At 40.6% G+C, this 23,162-nt stretch overlaps 1 protein-coding gene across 1 annotated transcript in view; it reads left to right on the top strand.

Moving 5' to 3' along the window:
• LOC143105748 (NLR family CARD domain-containing protein 3-like) overlaps positions 1 to 23,162 on the top strand; it is a 34,067-nt gene that overhangs the window by 9,140 nt on the left and 1,765 nt on the right. The window contains exons 5-8 of the mRNA XM_076269841.1: positions 1,142 to 2,927; positions 4,891 to 5,064; positions 19,534 to 19,707; positions 21,843 to 22,016. Coding sequence (XP_076125956.1) covers positions 1,142 to 2,927; positions 4,891 to 5,064; positions 19,534 to 19,707; positions 21,843 to 22,016 — 2,308 coding nt within the window. The remainder of the gene's footprint in view (positions 1 to 1,141; positions 2,928 to 4,890; positions 5,065 to 19,533; positions 19,708 to 21,842; positions 22,017 to 23,162) is intronic.

The raw sequence follows: 23,162 nt of genomic DNA, 5'->3' as shown, positions 1-23,162 counted from the left end.
GGTAGCGGTAGCTGTTACGAACACTGGTCAATCATATGATTAAGTAATGCCGACGTTGTTCCGAGATATTTGTGGGAGTTTTATTCAGCGACCACCTGGCTGAGTTTTGAACGCGTGTGGTGTGTGCGTCTCCCTCCCCCTCTCCCTTCGAGCGGGCGGAGTTGCCATCGCAGTGATATCAGAGCTTTAATAATGAGAGAGGTGTTATATGTAGTTGAATATTAATTTGTGTTAATGTTTATCATGTACAAGACATACCGTGTATGCCTTACTTGTTTAGAGCCGTTTGCTAACGTTATCATTATCAATCCAGTTCAATGGTGGTTCGTCAGCTACCAAACAGAAGTTTGTGTGTGCGTCTGGTCTGTCTCACTCAGTGGGACACACGCATCACAGCGATATGAGAGTGCTGCGCTACCTGAAGGAGAGATTTTAAAACTGAGAGATATGTTTTTATACCTTTTGACGTTGATGCCGTTTAGAACAGAAACATTTGACACCACGTTATTTTCCTCTGCTGATTTATGTTCTGTGGTTGACAAATCTGGCAGCTTTTTTTAGAAAAATATAGACATAGAAAAATTGAAAAAATGCAGTCTTAAATTACAAATCAAGCACTTTATTTCAATAGCTAATTTTCAGGCTTATTGTTTTCTTAAATTATTTAAATGTATTGACAAAGGACATTTTGTGATGACCTGAATTATGTCTTATAATATGTCAGCAAGCAATGCATCATCAAGGCTGTGTTGTAAGATGTTGATGAAAGCATTTTGCACAGTTAACCATATTCAGTGCACCCATCCATAAGTTCAATGTTCCTTTTTTAAATTGAGACTTATAACATTTGTTATCATCATTTGTGTAATTATGTGTCATTTGTATGATGTAAATTGAGGAAGCAAAATAAAAGCAGTATCGGCTCCAAATATCGGCTCAAGAAATTTGGCAGCCTGTATCGGTCATCGGCTTAGGCTGATGGAAAAAAAATTGGTATCGGTATCGGCACTAAAAAATCCATATCGGTCGATCCCTACTGGTGTCAGTGCCTAGTATTTAATTTGTTGTGAACTGTATGTCTGTGGTGTCAGTGGCTTGCTAAACATGGTTATTTTGTATGTTTTATTTTTTTGTGAATTAGATAAACAGGATGTAGTTTGTCAAACTGAGCTGAAGAGGAATCTCAAGAACAAGTACCAGAGTGTGTTTGAAGGAATATCCAAGCAAGGGAGCTCTGCTCTCCTAGAAAAGATCTACACAGAGGTCTATATCACAGAGGGAGGTAGTGGAAAAGTAATTGAGGAGCATGAAGTCAGGCAGATTGAATCCATATCCAAGAGACCAGCTGGACAGGAGACACCAATCAAATGCAGAGACATCTTTAAGCCCTTACCTGGCCAAGACAAACCAATCCGGCGTGTCATCACAAAGGGAGTAGCTGGCATTGGCAAAACTGTCTCAGTTCAAAAGTACATCCTGGACTGGACTGAGGGAAAAGAAAACCAAGATGTCCACTTCATTTTTCCGCTGCCTTTTCGGGAGCTCAACACTCTGAAAGAAAAACATCTTTCATTGATGGATCTTCTCCACCACTTTTTCTCAGAAATAAAGCAGTTAACGTTTCCGAGCCAGGGAAAGTACAAAGTGTTGTTCATCTTTGATGGTCTAGATGAATGTCGACTCCGACTAGACTTCTGGAAAAATGAAATAATGACTGAAGTGACACAGACCACGTCATTGGATGTTCTCCTGACAAATCTCATCAAGGGTAATCTACTTCCCTATGCTCTCCTTTGGATCACATCTCGACCAGCAGCAGCCAATCAAATTCCGCCTCAGAATATTGACCGAGTCACAGAAGTACAAGGGTTCAGCAACCCTCAGAAGGAAGAGTACTTCAGAAGGAGAATATGTGATCAGGAACTTGCCAACAAAGTCATTTCTCATATTAGATCATCAAGAAGTCTCCACATTATGTGCCACATACCAGTGTTTTGCTGGATCGCTGTTAATGTTCTTGAGGTTCTTCTTAAGATGCATGGAGTTGAGCAAGTTCCAAAGACTCTGACAGAGATGTACACATATTTCCTTGTATTTCAAACCAAGCAGAGGAGTGTGAAGTTTGAAGGAGTTTATGACACAGATCCACAGTGGAACCGGGCTAGTCTGATCGCTCTTGGAAAGTTAGCCTACGAACAGCTGGAGAAAGGCAACCTGATCTTTTATGAAGATGACCTGAGAGCCAGTGGTATTGATGTCAGAGAAGCAGCAGTACACTGTGGAATTTGCACCCAGATCTTTCATGAAGAGTCAGGCCTTCATCAGGGAAAGTTGTACTGTTTTGTGCACCTGAGCATCCAGGAGTACCTTGCAGCTTTGTATGTGATCCTGATGTTTATAATGGAAGGGAAAGATCTCATGTCTCCACAGCAGCCCCCCAGAACTGTTGAAAGCAGTCCAGTGCACAACTCCATGACCACTTTGCAGAAGAGTGCTGTGGACAAATCCTTGGAACATGAAGATGGGCACTTTGATCTTTTCCTCCGTTTCCTTCTTGGCCTCTTTCTGGAATCCAACCAGAAGCTCCTACGTGGCCTACTACAGAGAGTACACAATGAAGGCAAAGAGGAAATAACCAGTTACATGAAGACAAAGATCAGGGAGATTCCATCATCAGAAAGAGTTATCAACCTGTTCCACTGTCTGAATGAAGTCAATGATCACTCCTTAGTGACGGAGGTCCAGAGCTTCCTGAGTGCAGGGACACTTTCAGCAGCCAAACTCTCATCCACACAGTGGTCAGCTCTCGTGTTTGTGCTTCTGACATCAGAAGAAAAGCTGGATGTATTTGACTTGAAGAAGTACAGCAGATCTGATGAATGTCTCCTAAAGCTGCAACCAGTAATGGAGGAATCCCAAAAGGCTCTGTGAGTAGGATAGCAATATGTATTGGCAGAAATGGAGGGAGGTATATCATTTAAGTTGATATCAAATGTTTTTAAGAAGCACAACTACACTAATGTACTTATAGTGTTAAAGTCTTCTCCAGAGAGTCTAGTAACGGGTGGAATGTTTTTCCGTTAAGGCTGAACAGTTGTGGGCTCACTGAGAGTAGCTGTGCAGGTCTGGCATCTGTTCTCACCAAAGCATCTTCAAAGCTGAAAGATCTGGACCTCAGTGACAACAATATTGGAGACATTGGGGTCCAAGCATTATGTTGTGGACTGGGTAACCCAAACTGTGCACTGGAGACACTTAGGTAAGACATTTACACACTCACACACACACACACAATACACACTGCATCCAACATTGCACGAACATGCCTACTGAATGCACACTGATACAGAGCATAGCATTGTAAAATAAATGGGTCTGCTGTAATGTCTCTGAAATGTACATGAATAATTAATAGAAGTACTGTATGTGTATGCCTTCAGTGCATATAACTGTATTCAGCCCCTTGATATTTCTCCCTTTTATTGCGTTCATAAATGGATTCATGGTCAATATAATTTGGTGCTTTTGACAAGAATTTACAAAAAAAGAAGCCTCTTTTAAGGTACAGTCAGCAGTTGCACAGGAAGTTGTATTTGGGTCATTCCGTGTCAAATCAATTAGGAAAAATCCATGAAAATGGCTGTTGCTGTTTCAGATGTGGCTCAAAGTTTGTATACCTAATATTAAGATCCCAAAACTAAGACCTGTAAAACATTTTTGTTGTTAATTTATAATATTCTTCTCAAGTCATCATTTTCTTCACCCTTGATCTTTTTTTAGACTCTAAGAAATGCATTATCTTGGAGGCCATGTTTCAGCATTAATATCTTGAAGTATTATTCCCAGCCTGCTCAAACTCAAACTGTAAGGTGAAAGACAGACATGTTCTCAGTATGAGAGACTGGCTGGGCCGCCACTTCAAAGAGACTAAACCCAGGGATGACCGGAGCAGGGAACTTTTTAACTTTTTTATTGTGGTGCACAATCGACTGACGTTTCGATGCACTGTGTCTTCCTCAGAGTCAAACCATACTGGTAACATTGCAAAGATAATAAAGTCCATTCTCCCCTCCCTCTCCCAAGGCATTGGTTAGTAGTAAGGGGTGGGCATTAAAAGCAATTAACCAGTACAAGCACTCGTAGAAAAAGTTAGCATCAAGTACATCTTTGGTCAGTGTGAATTAGAAATACAAAAGAGTTCAAATAAATCAAAATAAAATATGACATTGTTAGAGAAAACAAGAAAGGCATAATTCTTCATTTAAACCATGGGGCTCAACTGTGTTGAGTGTGTGGATCCAAAACGCTTCTCTTTGAAGTAGCATTCTGACAACGTCTCCACCTCGTTGGGGAGGCAGTATTCTGTCAATTCCCCAGAATTTAAGTGTGACGCAAGAGCCAGATTGCTGAGCACAAAGCCGCTATACGTAATCAAAATGGACTATGCAATAGCGCGCTACTATGTCTAGGCGAATCATGGCCTAACAGACTGAATCCCACTTGATAGGCTGGTCACACCAGCATGACCAGCTTCCTGAGATGGTCACGCCAGCATATCCAGCTGGTGGCCCAACCAGCTACACCAGTACACCTAAAACCTATTTAATTGTACTATGTTTACTTGCGCATCCATAGTTTTTTTTTTTTTGGAGATCCCCACAGAGATGAATTTATAACTTGAACCCCACACACACGCACGCACACACACACACACACACACACACACACACACACACACACACACACACACAAAGTTACAAGTATTCACATCAAAAAAGTGACAAATAATTCAGGAAAACTACCTAAAAACGTGTTGCCTACAAAAGTTTTACATATACTTGGAAAACTAAGCTTGGTTTGGTGCATTAATTAAATAATCTTTTCTTCTAGGTTGTCTGACTGCAGTATCACAGAGAAGGGCTATGCTGGTCTGGCTTCAGCCCTGAGGGTAAATCCCAAATACCTCAGAGAGCTTGATCTCAGAGGAAATGATCCAGGGAAATCTGGAGTCAAACTGCTTTTAGACCTAAAGGAGGATCAACAGTGTACACTGAAAAATGTCCAGTAAGTATATTTCTGGAAAAACAGTGGACAGTCCAGATTGTGAAAGGCCTCACATAGAAATCTTCAATGAAACGGAGGAAGTTTCTAGACTGCTTGAAGTTAATTTTCTCTTGGGGTCGAAACACCATCTGTAGAGATTCAGTTGGTCTCTATTAGGGTTGCAAAGGGGCGGAAAATTCCGGGTAAATTTCCGGAAACTTTTCGGAAACTTACCATGGGAACTTAAGCTGGGGAATTTTGGAAATATTCCAAATTGGAAACTTTCATGGAATTAAAGGAAAATATGGAAATTATGGGAATTAACTGGGAATTTTGGGTAATTCATACAAACTGTTTCATATACAAACATTAACATTTTGTTTCGTAATAAGCAATATGATTTGTATGTTCGTATTTTCGCTTAGCTTAGCATACAAAGCTAGCTAGCATGCTAGCGGGAATCCCATTCTCTGCCTATGGTTTACTAGCAAGCTAAACTAGCAACACTGAACTGCCCAAGATACACCACACCACTCAACAACAAAATCCGATTGGTTGGAAGATTTTTTTCCCCATGCATATAAACGCACCATAGGTTTCCTTTATGTCTAGCAGCCTATGCCAATTGCTGTGTGCATGTGATTGACATTATGTGCAGGGTAGACATTCGACTGAAATTGCATTAAAACAGGTTGTTTTAACTAATATTAGAGTGCAAGACATTTCAGTTCCCTGTTATAGCAGTGTTTCCCCTACAATGTATTCATCAGCGGCGCAGCGCCGCTCCTGGAATTCAAGCGCCACTGTAAAAAAAGTTGCCTAATTAAAAAAAATAAATAAAAATAGACGCAAGTGTACTTCAGGAACAGCTGCCATTCGTTCAGGTTTCATGTCAACAAATAATATTAGGGTAACGTTGAAGGCGCAGTCAGGGATTCCACAGGAGATCATGCTTGTTTGTGTTTATGTTTAAGTTATTTATTTTATTAGTATTTTATATAGTATTTTATTTTATTAACTTTATTTTTTAGTTATTTTTATTAGCAGATGCAATTTTGTGCAAAAAAACGTAGCCTACATTATGTTAACCAAGGAACCAAAGGTCTAGCTATGTTTACGTAATTAGATTAGGTTAGACTAAAATCAACTTTATTGTCACTGAACAAGTAAATTACCAGTACAGCCTATTGGTGGGTTTAATTGAATTTGAGTAATAGGATACGCAACCATTTACATCTGTAGAGGTCACCGAAGTTATAGATATGATACAAGACACTTATCTGCTATAATCCAAGATAGATTTTCTTCGAGTTTTTGACCATTTATTTTACCAAATGACATGGGAAACAATTCATTTTTATCCACATATTCGTATGCACCATGCACAACAACGTTACTAAGTTAGCTGAAAACCGTGAGAATCAAGCAAGCCTCACGCCCGTCACGGCATTAAAGTGACAGGCACTCAATTCGACTTGCACAGCACCAATACAGTGTAATGACATGAAAGAGAAGTCTATATAGTTTATACAGTGCTGTGCAAAAGTTAAGACACCCATGGTGAAATTGACTAAAGGGAGGAATAAAAAACATATTTTGCCTTTTGTCTCAATGCCTTAATTAAAAAAACATAGGACATCAATTATTTTTTAATGTATCATGTATCGTAAATAAATAAATGTTATTATATAAATAAATGTCTTAACTTATGCACAGCACTGTATATTCTAAATAGTAATAGTTTGTACAATGGCCTACAGTTTACAGTTGTACAGTGGCTAATTACTAATAATGTTGAAAAAGGTGAAAGAAAAACATGAATAATCCTGAATAATCAACTACTGCTATAATCATGCTTTGTAAATGCTTGTGTTGATGGTTATGTCAATTTGTAACTTAATCTGTCCATTTCTTTCACAAAATCCACCAGAAGTCACCATTTAAGGAGTCATTTTTTCAAATATTTCTTTTTTTTGGGGGAGGGGGGGTGTCCTACGATCAACAGCACTGCTGCTGGAAAAAATGCTAGGGGAAACACTGTATAGACTAACTTGCCATATTAAAAATTCCCATATATTCCCATTAATTAGTGGGTTTGATCCTGCAAGCCCACTATTGTTCTTCTTAAGTTTTCTTATTAGTGGGTTTGATCCAGCAAGCCCACAATTGTTCTTCTTAAGTTTACTTTATTAGTGGGTTTGATCCAGCAAGACCACAGCATGGCTTTGCCATGCTGTGGGCTTGTGGAGCAAGCCCACTATTGTTCTTCTTAAGTTTTCTTATTATTATTATATCTTCCTATAAGCCCACTTTTTGGCCGAACTACTGCTCCTAGACCGTTTGAGCTATCGACGCGGTTCGAACTCCAAAAATTCAGGCCCGAACCGGTGTAACTTGCTTGTTGATTTCGTGTCGCTGGCCCTTGTTGTTTTCGCGGTATTCCCGTTTTTCGCCGTTTTTTGGGCCCATTGAAATGAATGGCGGAATGTTCAGAATTCAAATTTCGATTGTGACATCACAGCTCTAATTGCTTAAGCTTGCACCTGGAAGAGTTCTAAGCCACCTGGCAGAGCTATAATGGGCTGGGCTGGGCTGTCTGTGTATATGAAGGTGTGTGCATGTAACTTTTGACCCGTATGTCCGATTTTCATAAATGAGGTACCGTTGGAATCCTTGGATAAGGCCGAGTTCCATGCCCCTGATCAAACCCACTCTTGCAGTTCCTCGGAACCGCAATTCTTGTTATTTATTATTCCTGTTCACCCACTTTTTGGCCGAACTACTGCTCCTAGACCGTTTGAGCTATCGACGCGGTTCGAACTCCAAAAATTCAGGCCCGAACCGGTGTAACTTGCTTGTTGATTTCGTGTCGCTGGCCCTTGTCGTTTTCGCGGTATTCCCGTTTTTCTGCGTTTTTTGGGCCCATTGAAATGAATGGCGGAATGTTCAGAATTCAAATTTCGATTGTGACATCACAGCTCTAATTGCTTAAGCTTGCACCTGGAAGAGTTCTAAGCCACCTGGCAGAGCTATAATGGGCTGGGCTGGGCTGTCTGTGTATATGAAGGTGTGTGCATGTAACTTTTGACCCGTATGTCCGATTTTCATAAATGAGGTACCGTTGGAATCCTTGGATAAGGCCGAGTTCCATGCCCCTGATCAAACCCACTCTTGCAGTTCCTCGGAACCGCAATTCTAGTTTATTTATTATTCCTGTTCACCCACTTTTTGGCCGAACTACTGCTCCTAGACCGTTTGAGCTATCGACGCGGTTGGAACTCCAAAAATTCAGGCCCGAACCGGTGTAACTTGCTTGTTGATTTCGTGTCGCTGGCCCTTGTCGTTTTCGCGGTATTCCCGTTTTTCTGCGTTTTTTGGGCCCATTGAAATGAATGGCGGAATGTTCAGAATTCAAATTTCGATTGTGACATCACAGCTCTAATTGCTTAAGCTTGCACCTGGAAGAGTTCTAAGCCACCTGGCAGAGCTATAATGGGCTGGGCTGGGCTGTCTGTGTATATGAAGGTGTGTGCATGTAACTTTTGACCCGTATGTCCGATTTTCATAAATGAGGTACCGTTGGAATCCTTGAATGAAGCCCAGTTCAATGCCTTGCCAGCACTAAGTGTAAAGGTAATGTAAAAAAAGATGAGACAGCGCGAAGCGCTGTCTCATCTTTTTTTTAAAGCCAAACCATGTTGATACAGGTCATTAAAAAAAAAATATATATATATTTTCCAAATCCATTCAGCCCAGTTCAATGCCTTGCCAGCACTAAGTGTAAAGGTCATGTAAAAAAATAAATAAATAAAGTATTTCACCAATCCATTCAGCCCAGTCCTATACCCAGCTAGCTCCATTTGAACATAGTCATGTGTACAGTTGTATAGATTATTACATTGAGAAACATACTTTCATACAGAAATCATACATATCCACGTAGCATTACTAATCAAGTTACTCATCGTTGCCCAGCAAGAAGTCCTCAATCAATTCAATTGTCTTGCCACGATCTGTGGAGCTTACAGACAACGTTATATTACTATAGGTTCTGTGTGCTATTTAAAGCCGACCTAACGCTGAGTCCCTTCTAGACGGTGTGTTGCAATGCATTCTGGGTGCTGTGCTGTGATTCGACGGCTCGTCACCTGACCCACCAAACAACAACTCTCTGGGATGTGGCAAATATCGCGTAAAAACCTTGTTGCCGGAACAACAGGGAAAAGGCAACAGGATAGCAGCACGAAAGATACACAGGATACACACGGAATTTTGATGGACGTCCTTATCAGTCTAAGGTCTAACTTATAAACGTGTCGGGTCAACGTCAACGATAAGTAAGTTAGGCTAACGTAAACGTTAGCTATTTGCTGTTGTCATATGCTAGTGCTATATGCTTTAGGCTACGTGATGGCCATTTATCACACTAATTTTAGGTACTACTTTTACGAGGTCTGTAGTTCTGTCAAAATGTATCTTATCGTTGAACAGACTACAAGGTTATCTTCCTTAGACTTCGTAGATGTAGTTACTACAATTTGGAAGCGAATTTCGAAGTGTAAATATGGTTTTAGTGTGTAAACAGACCAACCGCGATTTTGCAATGAAGTTAATGGAGCCTTTTATGTAGGGCTACTAGGCTACTTTCACGAAGTCTGTAGTTCTGTCAAAATGTATCTTATCTATGAACAGACTACATGATTATCTTCCTTAGACTTCGTAGATGTAGTTACTACAATTTGGAAGCGAATTTCGAAGTGTAAATATGGTTTTAGTGTGTAAACAGACCAACCGCGATTTTGCAATGAAGTTAATGGAGCCTTTTATGTAGGGCTACTAGGCTACTTTCACGAAGTCTGTAGTTCTGTCAAAATGTATCTTAACCATGTAGTATGTTTATAGATATCTTCCTTAGACTTCGTAGATGTAGTTACTACAATTTGGAAGCGAATTTCGAAGTGTAAATATGGTTTTAGTGTGTAAACAGACCAACCGCGATTTTGCAATGAAGTGAATATGGAGCCTTTTATGTAGGACTACTAGGCTACTTTCACGAAGTCTGTAGTTCTGTCAAAATTGATCTTATCTATGAACAGACTACATGGTTATCTTCTTTAGACTTTGTAGATGTAGTTATTACAGTTTGGAAGCGAAATTCGAAGTGCAAATATGGTTTAATTGTGTAAACAAGACGCCTGATGTTTAATATATGTTAATGAATGGGCACAGTATTATTGTGTACAGTAATGGGCTATCAGTAGTATGTAAACAGTTCATGTGTTATGTGATTTACATAAACTAACAACATAAATGTTAAAAGCTGGTATTGTGTTTCCTGAATTCTTACATTCAGGCATTCAAATGAAATGTAATTAAATAGCATATCAATCATGCAACAATGCAAAAACAATAAAACTAGTGTAGGCCTAATTATATTTTACATTAGTAAAGCAGTACTCTGATGTGCATGCTTTCACAAACTTTTGTGAACAATCTTAGCACTTTAAACATTGACTGTTTTGAAGTGCATGTAGGCAATATAGTATAAAAATAATAATTGTGATATCATTACAATTTGATAGGGGTTGGGAGGAGGGGGTGGGTTCATGTAGGTGGGCCCTATGACCCCAAAGTATGCCTTGACTGGGCCTCAGGTCAAAGAAGTTTGAGAAATGCTGATGTAGACGACAAAGCAGCAAGGAGGCGTCGTGTGATCATTTAAACAAGTTTTATGATGAGGTCGATGAGGGTGGGAAAAATCGTACATTTCTGTGCAAACTTTGCCCGCACTTCAGTCACATTGTCTTTTAAGAAAATGCAGTCCTTTTTTCGGTTCCAGCAGCCAACAACCTCAGAACTGACCCTTCAGGCCTCTCAGGAGGCGCTGGCCTTTAACCGCAGCCAGAAGAGAGTCAGCAGAAATTTGATTGCCTTTAAAAAATCTGACTTCTTAAAAAATCTTAAACTGGCTGCATTACGTGATTATTTCTGAGATTCTGATACGTTTTTAACCATGACCTATACACAGTTCTGGTTTGAAAATGTATCTCTTAAAATAATCACTTTATGCAGTCAGCTTAAGATGGCTTACTAGCAACTAACTAATTACCCTAGCAACAACCTAGAAACCACCCCTGTAATGTCAACCTAGCGACCACCATAGCAACCATCATAGCAACCATGTTATTTATGCGTTTTAGCTTATTGGATGTTGCGTTAATGCAGACAACTTTTGATCCGTGTGCCCGATTTTCATAAATGAGGTACCGTTGGAATCCTTGGATGAGGCCGAGTTCCGTGCCACTGATCAAACCCACTCTTGCAGTTCCTCGGAACCGCAATTCTAGTTAGTGGGTTTGATCCAGCAAGACCACAGCATGGCTTTGCCATGCTGTGGGCTTGCGGAGCAAGCCCACTATTGTTCTTCTTAAGTTTTCTTATTATTATTATATCTTCCTATAAGCCCACTTTTTGGCCGAACTACTGCTCCTAGACCGTTTGAGCTATCGACGCGGTTCGAACTCCAAAAATTCAGGCCCGAACCGGTGTAACTTGCTTGTTGATTTCGTGTCGCTGGCCCTTGTTGTTTTCGCGGTATTCCCGTTTTTCGGCGTTTTTTGGGCCCATTGAAATGAATGGCGGAATGTTCAGAATTCAAATTTCGATTGTGACATCACAGCTCTAATTGCTTAAGCTTGCACCTGGAAGAGTTCTAAGCCACCTGGCAGAGCTATAATGGGCTGGGCTGGGCTGTCTGTGTATATGAAGGTGTGTGCATGTAACTTTTGACCCGTATGTCCGATTTTCATAAATGAGGTACCGTTGGAATCCTTGGATAAGGCCGAGTTCCATGCCCCTGATCAAACCCACTCTTGCAGTTCCTCGGAACCGCAATTCTAGTTATTTATTATTCCTGTTCACCCACTTTTTGGCCGAACTACTGCTCCTAGACCGTTTGAGCTATCGACGCGGTTCGAACTCCAAAAATTCAGGCCCGAACCGGTGTAACTTGCTTGTTGATTTCGTGTCACTGGCCCTTGTCGTTTTCGCGGTATTCCCGTTTTTCTGCGTTTTTTGGGCCCATTGAAATGCATGGCGGAATGTTCAGAATTCAAATTTCGATTGTGACATCACAGCTCTAATTGCTTAAGCTTGCACCTGGAAGAGTTCTAAGCCACCTGGCAGAGCTCTGATGGGCTGGGCTGGGCTGTCTGTGTATATGAAGGTGTGTGCATGTAACTTTTGACCAGTATGTCCGATTTTCATGAATGAGGTACCGTTGGAATCCTTGAATGAAGCCCAGTTCAATGCCTTGCCAGCACTAAGTGTAAAGGTAATGTAAAAAAAGATGAGACAGCGCGAAGCGCTGTCTCATCTTTTTTTTAAAGCCAAACCATGTTGATACAGGTCATTAAAAAATATATATATATATATTTTCCAAATCCATTCAGCCCAGTTCAATGCCTTGCCAGCACTAAGTGTAAAGGTCGCGCTGTCTCCTCTTTTTTTTAAAGCCAAACCATGTTCATATAGGTCATTAAAAAAATAAATAAATAAAGTATTTCACCAATCCATTCAGCCCAGTCCAATACCCAGCTAGCTCCATTTGAACTTCGTCATGTGTACAGTTGTATATATTATTACATTGAGAAACACACTTTCATACAGATATCATGCATATCCACGCAGCATTACTAATCAAGTTACTCATCGTTGCCCAGCAAGAAGTCCTCAATCAATTCAATTGTCTTGCCACGATCTGTGGAGCTTACAGACAACGTTATGTTACTAAAGGTTCTGTATGCTATTTAAAGCCGACCTAACGCTGAGTCCCTTCTAGACGGTGTGTTGCAATGCATTCTGGGTGCTGTGCTGTGATTCGACGGCTCGTCACCTGACCCACCAAACAACAACTCTCTGGGATGTGGCAAATATCGCGTAAAAACCTTGTTGCCAGAACAACAGGGAAAAGGCAACAGGATAGCAGCACGAAAGATACACAGGATACACACGGAATTTTGATGGACGTCCTTATCAGTCTATGGTCTAACTTATAAACGTGTCGGGTCAACGTCAACGATAAGTAAGTTAGGCTAACGTAAACGTTAGCTATTTGCTGTTGTCATATGCTAGTGCTATATGCTTTAGGCTACGTGATGGCCATTTATCACACTAATTTTAGGTACTACTTTTACGAGGTCTGTAGTTCCGTCAAAATGTATCATATCGTTGAACAGACTACAAGGTTATCTTCCTTAGACTTCGTAGATGTAGTTACTACAATTTGGAAGCGAATTTCGAAGTGTAAATATGGTTTTAGTGTGTAAACAGACCAACCGCGATTTTGCAATGAAGTTAATGGAACCTTTTATGTAGGGCTTCTAGGCTACTTTCACGAAGTCTGTAGTTCTGTGAAAATGTATCTTATCTATGAACAGACTACATGATTATCTTCCTTAGACTTCGTAGATGTAGTTACTACAATTTGGAAGCGAATTTCGAAGTGTAAATATGGTTTTAGTGTGTAAACAGACCAACCGCGATTTTGCAATGAAGTGAATATGGAGCCTTTTATGTAGGACTACTAGGCTACTTTCACGAAGTCTGTAGTTCTGTCAAAATTGATCTTATCTATGACCAGACTACATGGTTATCTTCTTTAGACTTTGTAGATGTAGTTATTACAGTTTGGAAGCGAAATTCGAAGTGCAAATATGGTTTAAATGTGTAAACAAGACGCCTGATGTTTAATATATGTTAATGAATGGGCACAGTATTATTGTGTACAGTAATGGGCTATCAGTAGTATGTAAACAGTTCATGTGTTATGTGATTTACATAAACTAACAACAGAAATGTTAAAAGCTGGTATTGTGTTTCCTGAATTCTTACATTCAGGCATTCAAATGAAATGTAATTAAATAGCATATCAATCATGCAACAATGCAAAAACAATGAAACTAGTGTAGGTCTAATTATATTTTACATTAGTAAAGCAGTACTCTGATGTGCATGCTTTCACAAACTTTTGTAAACAATCTTAGCACTTTAAACATTGACTGTTTTGAAGTGCATGTAGGCAATATAGTATAAAAATAATAATTGTGATATCATTACAATTTGATAGGGGTTGGGAGGAGGGGGTGGGTTCATGTAGGTGGGCCCTATGACCCCAAAGTATGCCTTGACTGGGCCTCAGGTCAAAGAAGTTTGAGAAATGCTGATGTAGACAACAAAGCAGCAAGGAGGCGTCGTGTGATCATTTAAACAAGTTTTATGACGAGGTCGATGAGGGTGGGAAAAATCGTACATTTCTGTGCAAACTTTGCCCGCACTTCAGTCACATTGTCTTTTAAGAAAATGCAGTCCTTTTTTCGGTTCCAGCAGCCAACAACCACAGAACTGACCCTTCAGGCCTCTCAGGAGGCGCTGGCCTTTAACCGCAGCCAGAAGAGAGTCAGCAGAAATTTGATTGCCTTTAAAAAATCTGACTTCTTAAAAAATCTTAAACTGGCTGCATCACGTGATTATTTCTGAGATTCTGATACGTTTTTAACCATGACCTATACACAGTTCTGGTTTGAAAATGTATCTCTTAAAATAATCACTTTATGCAGTCAGCTTAAGATGGCTTACTAGCAACTAACTAATTACCCTAGCAACAACCTAGAAACCACCCCTGTAATGTCAACCTAGCGACCACCATAGCAACCAGCATAGCAACCATGTTATTTATGCGTTTTAGCTTATTGGATGTTGCGTTAATGCAGACAACTTTTGATCCGTGTGCCCGATTTTCATAAATGAGGTACCGTTGGAATCCTTGGATGAGGCCGAGTTCCGTGCCACTGATCAAACCCACTCTTGCAGTTCCTCGGAACCGCAATTCTAGTTCCCGTTTATTCCTGTTAATTCCCATATATTCCTGCAGCACCAGACCAATCAGTTACTATAACACAGAAATGGGTAGCAATATACCCTTTCCCTGAAAACAGCATATGTAGCAGGTCATCATTTCATTATTGCTGAATTGCCTGATTTTGCCGAAGTCTTTGAGTCTTTTTATGCCCACATCAGTGATCAGGTGAAATAAAAGGTTTGTTGTCCTCCTTGTTTGACCAGGTTCCTGAAAAGTAGTGCTGCTGAGGAAGCCTGTGCTGCTGTGGCTTCAGCTGTGGGTTCAAACCCCTTACTCATGACTGAGCTGGATCTGAGTAGGTGCATACCAGAAGTCTTGGGAGTGACTCAGCTGTGTGCTTTACTACAGGATCCCCACTGCACACTGCAGGCATTACGGTTAGTGGATGTTGCTTCATTCACATAAAAGAGCTGGGGTTAAGGTGGTGTTGCTGTGATGTTATAAAATCAGTCATTGTTTTCTTAATTAAATTAACATTACACTAGACATATTTGAAAATAGACTATTCTATTTCCTTTATTTGTTCCATATGGAAGTGCAGTTTTGTGAAATGTATAGAATGTTGTGTGATCAATACAGTGAGGCTGTTTCATTGTAAGATGCTCTGATGTTTCTAAGTAATGATAATGCAGTACAGTACAGTGGTACTTCACAGTAGTCTTGCAGTGTGTTCAAAACAGTTTTGTGCGCACACACACACGCACACACACACACACACACACACACACACTCATACATACACACACACACACACACACTCATACATACACACACACACACACACACACACACACACACACACACACACTCATACATACACACATGCACACACACACACAAACACACACACACACACACACTCATGCATACACACATGCACACACACTAACACGCACATACAGTATGTAGGCTAGAGATGTCCACAAGTCATTTTTTGGAAGTAATTGTTGAACCGGCATCATTTATCCTGGTGCCACACTCCTTGTATGTAGCTGTTCTGTATTTCCACTGTGCACAAAGTTATTGTAACCAAAAGTAATGATAAAAGGCACAACTCCGGGAGGACTAGTTGTCGCCATGGTCAATGCATTTTATGAATCGCAAGTCAAATCTGAAGTCACTGTTTTTGTGACTTAAGTGTGACTGAGGATCAGAAACCCGTAACGATGGGTCGAGTCTCCATCTTGACGCAGGCACACACACACACACACACTGTAACGCATGCTGGCTCACGCATGAGCTACATAAGGGAGTTCCACACCAGAATGAGTAAATCAAGAATATTTATTAAAGTAATATACGAAAAAGTCGGTGTAGTGTGAGTGTATGTCTAGGGATGTGTTCAAACAAAACAAAAAGACGACGGTCGAGAGGAGAGGAAGCCCATCTGATCTTGGAACCCAGGCCTTCAAATACAGGTGCTCATCAGGGCAATACCAAACACCTGCACATCTCGGGCAACCTGCTTCACACAGAGACAGACAAACATGAGCGCAAGTGGGCGGGGCCAGTGGAGACCCGGCAGGGTCGTAACACACACACACACACACACACACACACACAGTCACTATCTCACACACACACACACACACACACACACACAAACAAACACACACACGCATACAGTGGGTCCCAGTTAAGAATTGACACTTCATTCACCATCAAGGTGATTCACGCAGCTGGGTGAAATGTAAGAACAACTGCAGCCGCTTGGGGGCAGCATAGTCCGCTGTGGCGTTTTGCGGTCGAACCGGACCAGCAAGGGCTGTGATTGGCCGAGTTTTCAGTTTGTTTCTCTGTGTTTTTAGCAGCCCCTGCAACATGCTAGTCCACTGTAGCCTATAAGCTTTGTACATAATGTTAAACATAGTTTTGGATTCAGTGGCAAGATTTGATTTCTTGATTGTACAGTGCCTGCCTGACTCTCAGTAATGTTTTAAAATGAGAGCTTCGTCAGCTGGCAGTAGGCTACTTTGTCGGCAGTCGAGAAGTTCGCTTGCTAACAGAACATAAATATGCTGCCCAGAAACCTCGTAAATAGTTCTGATTTTTTTTACTACACTAACGAGGTTGAAATATAGCCTTTGCCTACAGCATCACCTTAACAGTAATGTTAACAAAATGACAGCATTCATATGACAAAGGAAAACGAATTCGGTCACTCAAGACTGTGCCACAGCAACCAGTGTAGGCTACAGTCCTACCCAATAGGCCTACTTGAAGCAGATAGTTTAACATTATGATGGTCGAGTGGGTTAATGCACGTAGCCTATTTCCATAACAGGTCTGCAACTTTCAGGCAGTTCTGAGTTCGAATCTAGGCAGGAGCAGAGCCATATAAAGGCCTCGGCCTATTGTTATCATTTTTTGCAAGGTGTTGCTCCTGGCAATACTTGTTTATAAGACGTTTGGTGATTAATTGATAGCTGTTTTTGGGACACGTTAAACGTTCTTTATAATGAGCGCATACGGGGAGTAAAACGACTGATACGCGCTGTTAGGCTACAATGATTGCAATACAAAAATATGCGCGTGTTAGTTTAGTGATGTTTTGCACTTTTGCCTCATGTGTTTTCAGGTTTGAGGGCTTTTTTGGCAAGATTGACCTTGGTTAGACTCTGCATATGTTATTTCTCCGTATGGAAAATAAAGTCAATTTTCGACACACGTCTGTTATTAGTTCAATAACAAGTGTTGCTTGTTAAAACATGTGACTAGTGAAACTCAAATGATTTTAGAAATATTTAGCCAAAGCCAAAAAGTGTTAGAGAGAAGGAGAGACGCCGGTGCAGCTCAGATGTCTTCTTAATTTTCTTTATTCTTTAGTAAAAGGTGCAGAACATTATTAAACTTTGACTAACGTTTCGATGTTCGTTAGTCAAAAACATCGACACATCGAAGCGTACAGACAATTCAATTGTATAGCCTATAACATTAGCTGAGTCACATATTTGGCCATATGGTGTTTATCATAGGCTATACGAAACCAAATAGTGTAACAAAGGCGAACACTTTAACTGGGGAAATTATTTGGGCATGAATCATTGTGCTGAACGGTATTTGTCAATGAGCAGAAACACACACGACATTCAAACTGTTGATAAGATGTGCACTATGCAAACTGGTCTGTAGGCTAACATTGGACAAATAAATGACACTGACTCGCCATATCCTAACTCAGGAAAAAAAACACTTTCTTGCTTTGCCGCAAACTCAGCAATAAAATCATAGACCAGTTTGCAGGTAGCCTAACGTCTTTTTCATAGAAGGGAGAGCCCAGTCTCTCCTGTGACATGGAGGTGCGCAAATAGTTTTTAATAGCCTGTGTTCAACTTCGAAAAGCTTCGTTCACCCGATGCCAGTCACTGATCGCAATTTCAAAGTTCGGGAAGCTTTATCATTTTAAGTTTTAAGTGCAGTGGGCCCTATCTGCCCCCTTTGGAATTATATCTCGAGCCTATTATAAGGTCCAGTGCGTTATGTCCTGGGATTCGGACGTGCTCAAAAAGAAAAGAAAAAACACTTTTTTTTAAATGGTTATGAGGAGCAATATGAGAGAGAAATGTGATCATTGATCGTTGTTTTGGGACATTAAGCCTTTTCCATATAGGCGTCAGTGAAGGAGATTGAAGAATGACCATTTTTTTATACGAAAATATTTCTTAACTTCAAAATCTCAGTGTCTAAAAACTCAGTGTCATTCAGACTCAACCCTCTTGTTGCTTTGATATCTTTTTCGTTGTCGTTTGAACGTCGGCAAGCAGGCATGTTGCGGTTGCAATTTAAGTGAAATTTCTACAGTAGGCCTACAACATGCTGTTAGGCTGGTCAATGTACTTGTACAGGTAAATGTACAATTGCTGGTGTACAAGCTATAATCAATTAGCTAAATCATTTGTCCAGCTGTTTAAACATTTTTTCGTGCTACATTCAAACGCAAAAGGTGCTTTGATATATTTTTTCGTTTGAACGTCGGCAAGCAGGCATGCTGAGGTTGCAATGAATGAGGATAATTGGTTTTATCTGCGGATTTATTTTTTGCATTATTTTGAATATGACTCTCTCCAGTCTCAACAGCACGTACTTTTTCCACACGCATCTAAGTTCTAACACACATAGCCTATCCCCTCTCGCTTTCTCTCTCTCCATCCCTGCGGACGGTGCTTTCTTAAAGGAGCTGCACCATTTTACAACAATTGCATCTACATTTTCATATTAGAATGTTTTGTCAAGTGTAAGCTTAAACTACCGTGATCAATTTAAGTTCCCGTGCCCCCGCTGCGTCATGGAAGCATTAAGACAGTCGCATCAAAAATAGTAGTGGCACCCAAGTGACACCTTGTGGTTGTTTGTGTCAACTGCAGTTTGTGCCATTTCTGCTGAGAAAATGGGGTGCGTGATTCATGAAGGAACCCGTCCAAACTTAACCAGGACCCACTGTACACACACATCCCTGTGCACACATTATTTATACACACAACCTTATTTAACAGATTATTGTAAGATGTCTGTATTGTTTGATTGTCCAAAAGGAAATGAAGATGAAGTATTTGTCCTACTTCTCTCTATAGTCTGTATGTCTGCAGTATTGGAGAGGAAGACATCAGAGCTCTTGCATCAGCACTGAGATCAAACCCCTCACACATGAGAGAGCTGCAGCTAAGGTATAATAAAGCAGGAGACTCAGGAGTGAAGCATCTTTCTTCTCTTCTGGAGGATCCCAACTGTAAACTGGAGAAACTAGAGTGAGTATCACAAGACCAAATACTGAGTTGCTGTTTTTTTCTCTCTCCACACACACACACACACACACACACCACAGACTCACTCACACTCTCTCACACAGACACATACACTCACTCTCTCTCACACACACACACACACACACACACACACACCACAGACTCACTCACACTCTCTCACACACACACATACACTCACTCTCTCTCTCACACACACACACACACACACACACACACACACACACACACACACACACCACTGAACTCTCAAGTCTCTGGCCATGTTGATCTGTCCCTAACACTGTATTGTTAAATATCCAAAGCATGTCCTGTAGCTACCATCCATACAGTACAGCAGAGCAGTGGTCCCCAAACGTTTTCTTCCGAGGGCCAGCACACTATGCCTGGCTCCAAGAGAGGGCCAGAGACACGGAGTAGTTCTATATCAGTAACCATAAATAGCTTAGTGCTGTGAACAACAGCAGTCTACCTTAGTTGAATATTCTATTACATTTAATCATAGGCTATTGCAATTTAATACCATTGTTAGCTGTGTTTATATTGTCATCATGCCATATCAGTGTAAAATTAAATAATACTAATAAAAAAACGTTTGCATTCCCAAAAGTATTAGCAGGGAGTCCCAAAAGTATATTTTATTAAAAAATGTGTGAACTCTGAATTCTGTGTATTTGCATACACAGCTCAAGTTGTGAATATCCTACAAATAATTTAAAGTTCACAAACTATGAGAATTTTATGAAGTGCTGAAGTGGTCTGAAATGACCACCATTCTAACTTTCAGTCACCTTTCAGACAACTTTGTGAACTCTTTGTATGAACATTTGAACCAGTGAATAAAAAATAGAAATAATTATCCCAGAAAGTCCCAGAAACATGACTTAACTCGAAGTTAGTTAGTTATTAACAATTAATTGATAAACTTTTAAAATACTTTGAGCACTGATGCAGTCAGCATAGGCCTCTTACATTGTTTGCAGGTAGGCCTACATTTCATTCCGTTTTCGATGGAATTGAATGGTATTGCACGCAAAACAGCGCCAAAACAACCACCGGTGGACAAAAAGAGTATTACATGTGTACTGTTAAGACTCGCCATAGAGAATGAATGGGGGAAATTGCGGACGTTTTAGTTTGACGATGTTGTACTCCCGTGCGGGCCGGATGCTATATACTACGGACATGTTTTGGGGGGCCGCCCAAAATGAGGTGGCGGGCCGTAGTTTGGGGACCACTGCAGTACAGTATCAAAACCAGTTGAAGGACGTTATGGGCTCTACTGCAATGCAGTCTGAAGAAACACAAATGAAGGACTCTGTGTCAGTATTATTTGTCCCAATAGTTAAATTGCTTGCCAGCCTGGCGGAGGTACGTTAACCAACCCCCAGAAAAATCGGCCATGTCCAAACCTAATCAGGTCCTATAATTGGCGCTGGAGAAAAGGGAAGATGAGCCGACTCTATTTCATCCAGAGACCCTATTTCAGTGATTTAGGGACATTGCTGTAGGGTGAATCAGTGTTCTTTCATTACCTGCTGAATGATAAAAGGCACAACTCCGGGAGGACTAGTTGACTCCATGGTCAATGCATGTTATGATCTGTGAGTGCGCACATAGCACATGCGTTACGTTGCACATTATGGCAAAGGGGACATGCAGCTCGTCATACGTTTCCGAAAGTATTTGCACTGATAAAATAAAATAGAAATACATGTGTAAATCTACATAAAAAGCAATAACTGCATGAAATACAGCTTGTTCACGAGTCTCGAAGCTCGAGTCCGAGTCAAGTCAGAAGTCTTTTGAAGTGGAATAGCAAGTCTGTAACGCAGACACACACACACACACACACACACACACACACACACACACACCACTGACACCACTGACACACTCACTTACTCTGTGTGGGGTGAGAGTGGGAGTGAATGACAAACGCAACACACACACACACACACAGTTACTACCTCACACACACACACAATCATACAGACACACACACACACACACACACATCCCTGTGTACAAATTATTTAGGTTATAGGTATAAGTTGTCCGTAATATTGACTGTCCAAAAGGAAATGAAGATGAAGTATTTCTCCTACTTTTCTCTACAGCCTGTATGACTGCAGTATTGGAGAGGAAGGCTTCAGAGCTCTTGCATTAGCACTGAGATCAAACCCCTCACACATGAGAGAGCTGCAGCTGAGTGAGAATAAAGCAGGAGACTCAGGAGTGAAGCATCTTTCTTCTCTTCTGGAGGATCCCAACTGTAAACTGGAGAGACTATAGTAAGTATCATAAGAACAAATACTGAGTTGCTGTTTTTTTCTCTCTTTCTCACACAAAAACAAGTTTTTATTCATTCACATGAAATCGGTTAATGTTATTCTTAACTACGTATTATCACTGCATTTTCTTATTGAAAACACACACACAAACACACACACACACACACACCTGTGACTCACTCTGTGGCGGTAGTGGGGTAGCGTAACGGTTGGGCGCCAGGTGGATTTATCCACCACCACTCAGACAGAGTGAAGATAAACTAAAGTTAAGAAATAATAACTTAACGGCTTTATAAAGCACCACAAAACATTAAATGGTTTTAACTCTAACTAAAAGACTTCAAGAAATGCAAACAGGTGTGTTCAAAAAGGAATATATTGTTCAGGACACACATATGAACACCACACAAGCAAACAAACAACCACAACAGCAGTAGCAGTCCATTCAGGCTATTTTTAAAGTCAGGCCACTAGGAGGCGGTAGGCGGTAGCCTCGACAAAAATGCAAAAAGGCAAGACGCAAAAAGGTCCAAAAACGAGGGGGAAAAGTCTCTTCGGTCAAAAAAGACCTCTTCAGCCTAAGGCCACCAAAACAGTATACAGTAGCAGGTTAAACAAATTATGCTGCTATTATAAGCTACTCAAGTGCAGCACAAACAAGACCTTTTATTTAGGCTATAACTAATTGGCTACTATAACGTAGCTGACTGCTTCAAAGCTCCCAGTGTGGATAAACCAATAAATACAAAATAACAATAAATAGCAAAATCACTGTAACAAAAAGAAAAGCTCTCCAAAACTAGAGCACAAACATGATTGCTTTCAGTTTACTGTTTAGATTACAATAAAGGCAAGCCGGCGCCGGAGGAAAGGAAAATGTAGAAATAAAAATATCCCCAAAAGACAAAATAATAATCCCCAGGAAAACCCCTAAGGAAACCCTCCCCGGTAGCCTATGTAATCTATATTCAACTTAAAGTCGCGCTGCTCACGACTAAACAACAAGAGCGCTTTTAAAGAGCACGGGACAACACAGAGAAGTGGGCCAGCTGCTACAACCTCGCTACTATCGCGTGTCTCCTGCGAACAATGGTAAAACAGTTCTAATGCAAGGAGATCACGGAGCGAATGGAGTACACACCAAAG

This window comes from Alosa pseudoharengus, unplaced genomic scaffold, assembly GCF_046254945.1.
Source record: "Alosa pseudoharengus isolate Yale_2024_CS ecotype anadromous, Long Island Sound unplaced genomic scaffold, YU_APseudo_1.1 YU_APseudo_1.1_scf_6, whole genome shotgun sequence".
Taxonomy (NCBI): domain Eukaryota; kingdom Metazoa; phylum Chordata; class Actinopteri; order Clupeiformes; family Clupeidae; genus Alosa; species Alosa pseudoharengus.
The sequence above is the reverse complement of the archived record's forward strand: the minus strand, read 5'-3'. Positions and strand labels throughout refer to the sequence as shown.